Genomic DNA, 10,971 nt, shown 5'->3' with positions numbered 1-10,971 from the left:
TTATCTGACCATTGACTAGAATTTGTGTATTTATATTACGTAAAATATTAATAATTTATGTTATATTTTATATAAAAAATTATATGATACAATTTATATTAACACGAAAAACATAAAATATATATTTTATATTTTTATTAAACTTATATATAATTTTTACTAAATTTTTGAGCCATACTACTTTTATAATTTTTAATATCGACACGAAATTTTTAATATTGTTTTCGTGTTGTATGATGTATTAAATTGAGAGACTCTACATAAACCATAAGCATCTGTATATACCCTTCATTTTCTTACCCCTCTTAGGGGGTGCAGTGCAGAAAGTATACCAAACTTGACTTGAGGACTTTTCATACGCATATGAATCAATTTCCATTTCTAGCGAAAAACTGAGGCAGAGTACAAAATCATAATAGGGTAGACCAAAAACAAAAATAGAAAGAGAACACTGAAAGACAAGCATTTAATTTATATCTAAATAAACTGTTTCAGACATGTCATTTGCACTCTAAATCCTGTACAGCACGAGTTCCTAAATTGATTCCCATGGTGCAACTCATTTCACTAGACTTCTTCTTCTTGATCACCTTCATCAAATGCACCTTGCCGCTCAACTTGGCCTGGCTACTCAGTGACAAAACACCAGAAGCGATATCATTTCCAAGGTTTGAATTGCTCGACAACTTCCTGGAACTAATATCAACTGTAACGTTGAATTTTTTGGTCTGCCTAGCCCTTACTCGACCCTTAACAACAGCAGCTTCCCCAACCGGCATGCCTGCATATGAGATTATGATGGTGCTGTTTTCGTACTTGAAGTGACCAAAATTTGTGTTCTTTACAGTCACTTGAGCCATCAATTTCATGTCAAAGAAAGGTGAAGTGCCGTTGCCAGTGCTGAAATTCTCCACCGTTACAGCGCCAAACCTGAATTTAGGACTCCTGAAACGCATCACGGTAAGTGCAAATATCAAGATGATTGCTGTCTGAAACACAACAAATGCAGCAACATATGCCAAGCATCTTGCTTTACTTCGCTTTCCTTCTCCTTTCATTTTGATTGCTCCTGAAGGAAAATTCTTTTTCTTCAAGTTTTTGACTAGGTTGGACAGGCTGTGTTTTCTCAAAGGCAAAGCTTTGGCTGTTATTTATAGACACGATTGAAACATTGATATTTAAGTGATGAAAGATTGCTGATTCAACTCTATGTATTGTGTAAGAAATTTTCAGTTTTGAAACAAATAGAATTGGACAAAATGGCTTGGTCTAGTCAAATAAAACAGCATATTACAAGCCAACTTGGGGTTTGTGAATTTCATTTTAGGGAGGACTTGATGGACGGGGTCTTCTCTTTCTAGATGACTGACTGTTCAAGAAAATTACTTGACGATGAAAGTGAATCCATTTTCACGCGTAGCTTGAGAATAAAATCTACTTTGCTTGACGGGGGTATGCCCTCCTTGAAACATGTGACATAGCCCGTGAGAAAGGAGAGAAGCTTTTATTCGAAATTAAGATTTATATTTTTTTAGGAGTTTTGCAATCACTAAATCGAAGAGTTGGGATGATATATTTTGAGTATATATCTATGCAGAATTCAAAATATTTTGTCAGTTATAGCATACATTTTTTAATTTATCTAATCTTGATTGTTATTTTCATGAATAGTTTTTAAATTGTAATGAAATATTTAATATATTATTTAAATTTTAAAATTTTTTAATATGATATTTAAATTATAAATTTATTAATTAAAATGATATTTACTTTTAATTTGATTAGTTTTTTAGGAATAAATAATTTTTTAAATATCATATTAATTAAAAGATTTATAATTTAAATATCATATTAAAAAAATTTTAAATTTAAATATCATATAAATATTTTATTATAATTTAAAATTTATTTATGACAATAAACATCAAAATTAGATAGATTTGTGAGCCATCACGCGGTCATATAAATGTACTCAGTATAAATGCTTTTATCGTCATTGTAATTTGCAACCTCATCGAGAGCAATAAAATAAACCATTGAGGAACCGGGTCTTCTGGAGCCCGGACTCTGGAGGCTCTCTCAACTTTTCATTGGGCTGATTAGGGCTTATCTAATCTGTGGGCTGGATATTCCGTTTATAATCGTGGGGGCCTCCCTACCCTTGTCAGCTAATAATTAGAGGCCAATAGGGAAAAAAAGGTTTACTCGTAAGAGAAAGCAAACGGGCTCGGCGGATCAAGGCTTTTGCTGGGCTGTAATTACAATCTAATAATTATATTATACATACAGAAATAATTTAAAAAAAAGGGTTGTGATTATATCAAACTCAGCTGATGGAAAACTAGAAAATTGTTTGATAGAAATATATGAAAGAAGAAAAGAAATCAATTGAGATGATGATATTATAACTGATCGTACTCATTTACATTTGCACTAAGAACTAAAAAGAAAAAAAAAAAAAAAAACCCTCCCTCGAAGCTGCATAAGATTTAACTGACAAAAAGTGTGAACGTCATTCATTTACAACCTGATCCTTATTGTAAACACGCGTAATGAATAAGAGCTTGCTTAAAATCTTCATCATTAGCATCAGCATTCTAGAAGGATTCTGCCGAATGAAATTGGAAATTTCAAAAAGATCAAAAAGAAAAATCCGTCCAAATCCAACCCATCCCCCACAGCCCTCGGCTTTTCAAAATTGTATTATGACTATGAATGTCTCCACCAATCATGCCTGGCCACAACCTCTTCATTGCCAGCTGTACCGCACACCTCCCTCTTCTCTGATCTTGCTCGCCAAACACTTGCGCCACGTGAGCAATGAAGTGGTTCACCTTTCAATTCCCAAAGCCATTTTTTTTTTTCATCCTTTTTTTGTGTGGGTATTCACCGTTCAACGATAGAGGACCTAAATGAAATATATTAGATTTTTTTTTCATTTCTTTTTCCTCTCCTTTTTCTGTTCTAAGACTGTACGGAGATTCCTGTTGTCTTGGTTTATTGCAAAAATTCTTATTTCTCTAGGTAAAAAAGGAGTTAGGGCCTAAGAATGGTGAAGGGAAGGTAAACATAAAGTATTTCTATTTACTACCATGGTACTTCTCTTCAGAAATGCTCCTTGTGAAATTCAAATTTAGTTGAACCTTTTTGGTTGAACTCGTAGCAGAGTTTGCTGAGTTCTTTAGCCAAAACCGGTGCCCCGCAGTAAAAGACTCCTGCTCCACCACATTAAAACCACCACAACAACATCAGAATAATATAGATAAGCTTGTCATTTCCATTTGCTTAAACAGAATCGGGCTCACCTATCCTTGCATTGCAGTGCTTGGAACTTAGTTTAGAGAGAACGTTCTTCCATTTAGGCCTTGCAAAATGGGTCCGCACCTGATAATGGCAGAGAGGAGTTTTTATTATGTTTAAAATTTATAACAGGCGTGCTGTTGTTAATGCATGGGAGCCACCCATGATCTCCAGCAGGAATTTGTGACAGACAGATTGCAGAGTCTCATTTCACAAAGATTTTGTATATGATGTTCAGAATCCTATAAGACAATTACTTAGTGAAATGTGCTAAGAGAATGAAAATGATAGACAAAAAGGATCTTACCCTGGTGCCAGAAACGACGTCAACTCCATTCTTGGCATGATTTAGTGCTTGGACCATAGTTATGAGAGCAGAACGTGCATCTCCTTCCTCATACACGCTAGTCAAATAGTTGTGCATTTCAATGACACCCTAGTGTTCAAAGTGACAAGTTAGTAACAGTTAAAGTATTCTAAGAAAATTTTAAATTAAAAACTTTTAAGTTGATTAATTCTTTTACCCTTTGATCAAGTTCGGCAACTTCATTCATGACCCCTTTGAACCAATCAAATGAACCTTGCTCCCTGGTTACCCAATAAAAATATGCATTGGTTGTCTTAAGAGTTTTCTTTAGTTTTGGTGAAACTCTGTTGGCAGTGATTGAATCAGTGCTCCCAATACTTAGGTCTGATGTCCTACTGGTATCATTGACGGAATCCTGAAAATGAAGAAGCATTACTATGAATCTGAAGGAAACATTGTAAAAACCATGACTTAACCAAAGAAAAGAATAAGAAAGCAGAATCATTAACTTAGCATGAGTTACTTACTGCGTGCTCCTCCATTTTGACAATGTTATTAAGCAAATCTTTTAAAATGCTGATAAATGGTGTTGCACCAATTCCAAGGCCCACAAGTAACAGGACATCATACTTCCAATAGTCTTGTGCCGGGGCACCATATGGCCCATCTATTAAGAGCTTTGGCAAACTGTTCTTCGGACAAGAATATCAAGGATCACCCAGAAATACTCAATAATTCCTAAAGATTCTAAATGCTTCTAAAACAAGAGAGAAAATGTTGAATATTAATAGAAGCCAAATAGATATACCTTTTCTTAGTTGTCTCATCAGCCCTGAGGAGCCCACTCTTTCCAGCTACAGGAGGTTCACAAACCTCTGAGAAAAGCCGTTTGAGCTCTTGGGTCCAGTCACCTAGCTGACGGATATGTACACTAAGGTAGTCATCACCAGGAGCAGAGGTTATGGAAAATGGATGCCTGGTTCACAAAAAAAATGCTCATGAATTGTGAAAGAACTTGCAGAATGCAAATCATACACCCCTGCTCTCTCGATCAATTCAATTACCACCTCAAAACTGATTTAGGATTGCAACTATTGCAACTTTTAGTATTTTAAACTTCCTTTTCATTCTTACAAAGCAATCAATAATGTTGAACCTTGTTCTATTCATATAAAAGGGCTATTATTGACAGCAAAGTTAATTGGCTTCAGATCTAACTAATGTCCATTTTCATTCTCTTCTATTATGGATTTATCTCTGGATTCTAGATATATTATTCCAGAAATCCTGAAAACAATTTAGTAGCATCAGGGGAAGTCAAACAGCTGAAATCATCCCTAAAACATTATATATGCTTTAAATTTTTTACTTACCATTCAAAGGGAGAGATGACAGGGCACTGGACAAACATGTACTGTCCACTCTTGTACCGAAATTGAAGTGGCTTAGACATTTGTAATGTGAGAACACCTCCTGGATAAATTGCAACCTATGTATTGACAATGCAGATCATCAGTCAAAAAACAGAGCAACGTGGATTTAGACCTAAATTCAGGGTCCATCAGAAAAGGATCACAAAGAGTAGCAAATTTAGTTAATTGATCAGCCTCACTTAAAAATTCTTGAGATTGTGCTTGCTAGTTAATTGGTCTCATTAAATGTTTCTCCTTTTTATTCTCCACCCTTTTTCTTTGAGCAGTTTCTAATTAATAATGGAACTTGTTGTCCATACTGAATCATAGTTAACAGAGTTATGATTAGTTTCGTACCTTCAAAAGCCGGACAGTATAGAAACCAGAACGGAAAAATCGCAGGGTCCTTTCTCCAGCATATAAGAAAACTGGAACAGCTAGATACATCCAAGTCTGCAACCAGGAATTCCATACCTTAAACTACAGTTACTTTAAAAATATCCTGCTGTTAGAATTTCTGCAATCACTTGAGAAAAGAAGATTTAAATATATACCGTCTTACGGTACCATATGTGCACGAGATAAAGGAATACGCCATGGATGATGAGCAAGATGTAGACAATGACAAACAGGTGATGTGAGTACCAGAAAGCATTGAAGCCAGTGATTCTATCAAAGGGCTTGGGCAGCTTAATCAGGTTCCTCCTAAACCATTTGGTCGCTAGTGTAAATGCAATTGCCATGCAGATAACCATTAAAATTCCGGTCACTCCTTCAGGCCCTTTTACCAGGTCAATGTACGTTGGTTTATGACTTCCAAAGTCATTGATTAGAAACTTATCATAGTAATCAGTATTAGACTTGATTAGCCTCGGAAAATCACAGGCAAGATGGTTCCCACCATGGAGAATGATTCCAATAACAATCGCTGCAGCTATTGTCTGCACAAATTCAATGAGATGAACAGAGAGGATAAAAAATGATTTAATTGGATGGGAATCATGAACAACTTTCAAACTTTAATAACTGACTTCAGTAACAAGTAGCAATGTTATTATGTGATGCATCCATTTCGCTTTTCTTTATGGGCTAATTTACCAATGCTTGAATTGTTTTTAACTAGAGAACATGGTTAATTGAGGTACAGAAAAAAAGGGAGCGCATGAAAACCTTGTATCCAATATTCATTCTGCATATGTATATAATATATATGTCAGGTTTGATTCCAGGGACTGAAGTGCATTCAAAGAATACATTCTTCATAACCTTTTCAGCTACAATTCCATTATCTACAGGAGAAATGATGCAACTGATGGATTAAGCAGTTGTTTCTTAATCATAACTCATAAGACAACATGATCCAGTGTTCTAGAGCTGTTACTTGTAATCTATGGGGGCACTTTTGTCAATCTAGGAAGTAACGACGAACTGTCCACGTTAAACTCGGAAAATGCCACGCTATTGGGACACAAGAGAATCTTCTTCCATAGGAACTCAAGAACGCATAAGATTGGCTTTTAGAAGACCACATTCATGATCATTAATCGGTGAATTTGTCGTTTTAATTTTTCATTAAAGCTCCTATTTCTCTTCCCATCTCATCTAGCTGGCCTAAGGTAACCTATCTGGTAAATATACTGTAATTAAATGCCCGTTATCTTCTTTTCTAAAATTTGATGTTGAAGGAAAAATTGGAAAAGGAAAGAGAAAATAGAAGAGTAACCCAGAAAACATGTCTCTACTGTACAAAAAGAGGCAAGGACTTATGCAAATGCAGGTTTAGCAATTTTGAGAAGCATTTAACCCATATCGTGGCTATACCAAATCGAGCCTTTGTTAGATAGCAGTAGGCCAGTAGCAGTGTACCAAGTTTTCGCTTCCAATATTCATCTCCTAATTTCAACGAATTCCTTGCTGTTATATGTTAGTAAAAAAAAAAAATTTTGTTTGTTTATTTGTCTAAGTCAATGCTTTTGGTCACCGCCAAAAAATATTAAAACTACCATGTTTTAATTTCATGTATAATAAGGTACCCCTAATTTCTTTTTCTGTTTAATCAGAATATAGTACCCCTAATTTCTTCAACCAAAAAAACAAAAAAAGTGATCTGTTTAGTTGTCAACTTCTGCTGCGTGAACGTGTAATGCTTCCCACATAAATAGTCTTTAACATCACAGTTTTAAGTGCAAACAAAACTATCAGGTAACGATCTATTAGGGCCCATCATATTGACTTCTATCATCAAGTCCCCACCTGAGACCCAGAGGATAAACGTATAGGAGAAGCAAAATAAAAAAAAAAAGAACCAGAGAAAAAGGTGTTGGCATACAGTATACATACCTTGTGAAAGTTGATATTGTCGTCAAAAGGCACAAAGAGACCAAGCTTGGTAGACCTGAGCCAAGTAATGGTGTTTCTGCACACGGGCAAGAGGATAAGAGCCATGTTAAACTTCAGGGTCTCAGCAGCTCCCTTGGCTGTGAGGAGACAGTAACCCATAACCTGGAAAGCACTATTCCGTTTATATTGAAAGAACTTCCAAGTAAAGAGCCCTATCATAATCATGATCCACAATGACACAACCCATATCCTCTGCCATTTTTCTTCCAAATAGTACAGCAGTTTAGTGCTTATTCTTCTGATTCTGCTCTTGTTTCTTAATCCTTGTAAGTTTTGGCTGAGGGCTTGGCTGGTGTAGCTTAAGGCTTGACTGTAGCTCAGATACGTGTCCTTCTGCAAGAGAAGCGTCTCCAATTGCCATAGCTGCATCATATTCATCCGTCATCATCCACCAAATCATATAATTATTGGAATGAAAATATTAAACGATCAGGAAAATTTTGAGTCATGCAAAGGACAAGATTATCTTGATTCTGTCAACTCGTTACACTATCAGTGATGCAGAATCGTGGACGCGTGTATGCCTAAATGAGTGAAGAGAACGCGTATTGGAGGGGAAAAACGAGAAAGCAAAAGTCACATGGGAACCCAACTATGTCAGGTCCGCCATTTGGCAGGACCATCAGTTCAAAACGGTCAATCATGGATTGGGATGGAGTTGGTATGGGCACCTTCAGTCTATGACCAAATAACGACAACACGCTTTGCTGATCAGGAATTTTATCTCAACAACTTTGACAAGTAAAACAAAAGAAATTAACTATCAACTTGCAAAAATGGAAAATTAAATGTGTTAACCATGCAATGGATAATCCTGCAATTTGAAAGATTAAAATGGAAAATATACCAGCTAGTGCTACTCTATTTTGGGTTGTACTATTAATTTCGGAAAGGAACTTAATTCAACCAATTTGTTTCTCTCCATGGAGCTCAAGCTACATGGCCCGGACTCGGAAAGAAAGTATTAAAAATTGGTCAACAACCTCAAATGTAATTTACTGTTTACCAACATAAGATAAGTTGAGCTGTCTCTAGTAAAAGCTCGTTATTATTGCTTGATCATCCTTTCTTCGTCGCAGTTGAACAAAACCAAAACCGGATTGTTGGAAGATTTGATCATTTTTCGCCTAACAATAGACTTTGGAAGGAAAAGTCCAAGAGGTGTTGTTTCATTTACTTTTTTTTTTTATAATAGCAAAATTCCTAGTCAATGTTGCTCCATTGGACATCTTACGGAAACTAATTTGAGTGTTGCAACCTAATTTGACAATGAAGTCTCACTGCAAAATAATAATAATAATATAGTACAATTATCTCAACTTTCTTTATTAAATTCTATAACATCCTTTTTTTACTGCCTAAGAATTTATTAAACTATAGTAAGAGAAAATAATCATGCCAAAAGCAGAGGAGGAAACGTTTGGTAATGGAAATATCAGTGTACCATAAAAATAGTGGACCCACCTCAATGTATCCAAGTCTTTCAGGGTCCAACTCTTCCATGATCAGAGCTGCATATTCTTCCGCCTGCTCCTTCAATCTCGATAGCTTGTTCGCTGAAGCACTTAGCATGATAATCTATATATCCAGAAGGTAAATAAAAATTGTAATACTAATATTAATATTTACTAATTAAAATTATAATTATATATAGACCAAAATGCCCCTACCAACCCCACTAAAAAGTTATTAATAAACGATCATGGAAAAATGAAATTTCGAAGAAATTAGAGGTGCCATCTGTCCAAACCCTTGAATATATCAATCAATTATAGCTAAGATGCTTGAAAAATTTTTCAAAGTCAGAAACCAAAGATTTTCTTGTTATTTAAGGTCACCCAATACCCGCCTACCGTTGATTATAATATCCCTGGTTGACGAGGAAACGGCGGCCTAATTTTTTTTTTTTTTCAAAAAATATTAGCAAGAGGGACAGTATTTGTGGCTAATTTATGCATGTTGGATTACAAAATTAGTTTAAAGTGGCTGCCTAATCCAATTTTATTAAAAATTTGGAAGAAAATTTGTTTACCTCTTTAACTTCAGCCTCAGTGATTCTACCATCTTCATTCTTATCCACCCTAGAAATAAGATAGAAAAGAAAAATGGATTAATCAAAGGAAAAAAGTTGATTAATTAAAAATTAGTAGTAATTAATAATTAATTGTAGTTTAATAATACGTACATGTCGAAGAAGATCTGAAGGCGAGAATCAAAACTTTGATCGGTGATTTGAGACCAATATTCATAAAGTTCATCTTTGCTGATTTTTTCAACTTTTAATCTCCTTCGTCTACTCAATGCATCGAACATCTCCAACGCGAATTCCTTCGAGTCCTTCATTCCTTGAAGAACAGTACACAATGAAGAAAAGAAGTTATTAAGAATACTGTTAGAAGATAGATTCAAGTCCAAGCGTTTAAGAAAATTGGATTTGAAAAGGAAATTGTGATGATGAAATGAACAACCTATGCATTGTGCGAAATCGGAGCGAAGGAGAAAGCCCTCTTTGGCGAGTTTGTTGAAATTGTTTTCAACTTCTTCCCATGCATTGGCTTTATTGTTACTTATAAACCTCAATCCGCGGAGTGCTTTTTGAGCGCCGGAGCGAGTCCGATTGAGTTGAGCTCGCTGCTTTCTTAGAGCTCGAGCGGCTAAAGCTGAGTCGAATCCAGTTATAGCCTGAGCTGCGTGTCCGTGGCTCCACGAGAATATCCGGTTTAACTCGTGTGAGAACTGCTTGGCTTTGGCCACGGCTTCTGCTTTTAGTTCTTGTGAAAACTGTCTCAATCTACTGGATGAGCTCCGCTTGATCGTCGGGGATCGAGAAATGGAAGCTGAGGCGGACGCCGGAGTATCGGCTCCATCATCGACGTTGATGAAGGTGGCCGGCTCGACGCTTCGGAGGATTATGGTGTCATCGTCTTGTAGATCGAGAGTGACCTCGACGAACTCCTCCGCCGAGTTGGATTCGGTCCCCGGCGACGTAGTAGAACTGAGGATGGTTTTGGCGGGAACCGTGTCTGAGGCCCACCGCCTCTCGTGCGTCGGTAAAGAACCGCCGCTCATTGATCCAACAATACTAATTATACTTCGTTACAGTTAATGTGATTGGAAAGGAGGAGTTAAATTAAGGTTTAGTTATTAAAGGGGAAAAAAACAGTAGTTGAATATAAAGGGTAGGAGAGGAAACGCTGAGGGAATCTGAGGGAAAAGACAAGAACGCGGAGAGCAGCTGTAGTAAAAGCTAAAGAAGGGAAAGGAAAGAAAAGGACAATATTGCACGGACCAAAGGCTGGGAGCAGAGATTTATATAATGTTGGATTTCGTATGAGAGAATTATCATTATTTTGTGAATATAATAATAATTAATATTTTATGTTACGCCTTGAGTTATTTATAATTTTATATTTAAATTAGAATTTTTATTTATTTTATTTTTTGAATCTTAACATATTATTATAATCATATTTTAACTTGCTGTTTCTATTAAATTTTAGATTATTTATAATTTTATATTCAACTTCTAAATTTGTCATATGATGAAGGCAT

The 10,971-nt window shown here is 35.8% G+C and overlaps 2 protein-coding genes across 3 annotated transcripts; both read right to left on the bottom strand.

Moving 5' to 3' along the window:
• Positions 1 to 350: 350 nt before the first annotated feature.
• LOC111278502 (late embryogenesis abundant protein At1g64065-like) lies at positions 351 to 1,179 on the bottom strand. Its single transcript, XM_022865106.2, has one exon. The coding sequence runs from the start codon at positions 1,056 to 1,058 to the stop codon at positions 501 to 503; it is 558 nt and encodes a 185-aa protein (XP_022720841.2). The 5' UTR covers positions 1,059 to 1,179; the 3' UTR covers positions 351 to 500.
• A 1,188-nt stretch (positions 1,180 to 2,367) lies between these two features.
• Positions 2,368 to 10,704, bottom strand: LOC111278484 (respiratory burst oxidase homolog protein A-like). 2 transcript variants are annotated; one of them, XM_022865101.2, is made up of 14 exons: positions 9,888 to 10,704; positions 9,605 to 9,764; positions 9,452 to 9,500; positions 8,884 to 8,997; positions 7,360 to 7,782; positions 5,574 to 5,960; positions 5,377 to 5,472; positions 4,981 to 5,096; positions 4,416 to 4,583; positions 4,135 to 4,294; positions 3,825 to 4,022; positions 3,608 to 3,736; positions 3,306 to 3,384; positions 2,368 to 3,215 (listed from the first exon to the last, which is right to left on the bottom strand). In XM_022865101.2, the coding sequence occupies exons 1-14, from the start codon at positions 10,486 to 10,488 to the stop codon at positions 3,106 to 3,108; spliced, it is 2,790 nt and encodes a 929-aa protein (XP_022720836.2). In that variant the 5' UTR covers positions 10,489 to 10,704; the 3' UTR covers positions 2,368 to 3,105. The 2 variants fall into 2 exon arrangements, with proteins under 2 accessions (XP_022720836.2, XP_022720831.2); XM_022865096.2 differs by having other exon boundaries at positions 9,605 to 10,704.
• Between the last annotated feature and the right edge of the window lie 267 nt (positions 10,705 to 10,971).

The sequence above is a fragment of the Durio zibethinus genome, chromosome 17 (assembly GCF_047325235.1).
Source record: "Durio zibethinus cultivar Kanyao isolate XHJ-2024 chromosome 17, ASM4732523v1, whole genome shotgun sequence".
Taxonomy (NCBI): Eukaryota; Viridiplantae; Streptophyta; class Magnoliopsida; order Malvales; family Malvaceae; genus Durio; species Durio zibethinus.
This window is presented reverse-complemented; position numbering and strand designations above follow the sequence as displayed.

Bases quoted from the DNA above. Each gene is read 5' to 3' on its own strand.
- LOC111278502 (XM_022865106.2), bottom strand. From the start codon at position 1,058: ATGAAAGGAGAAGGAAAGCGAAGTAAAGCAAGATGCTTGGCATATGTT.
- LOC111278484 (XM_022865096.2), bottom strand. From the start codon at position 10,488: ATGAGCGGCGGTTCTTTACCGACGCACGAGAGGCGGTGGGCCTCAGAC. The intron at 4,295-4,415 runs GTATATCTATTT...TCCGAAGAACAG, and splicing joins GATGAGACAACTAAGAAAAG to TTTGCCAAAGCTCTTAATAG. The intron at 3,216-3,305 runs GTGAGCCCGATT...GTGGTGGAGCAG, and splicing joins GCACTGCAATGCAAGGATAG to GAGTCTTTTACTGCGGGGCA.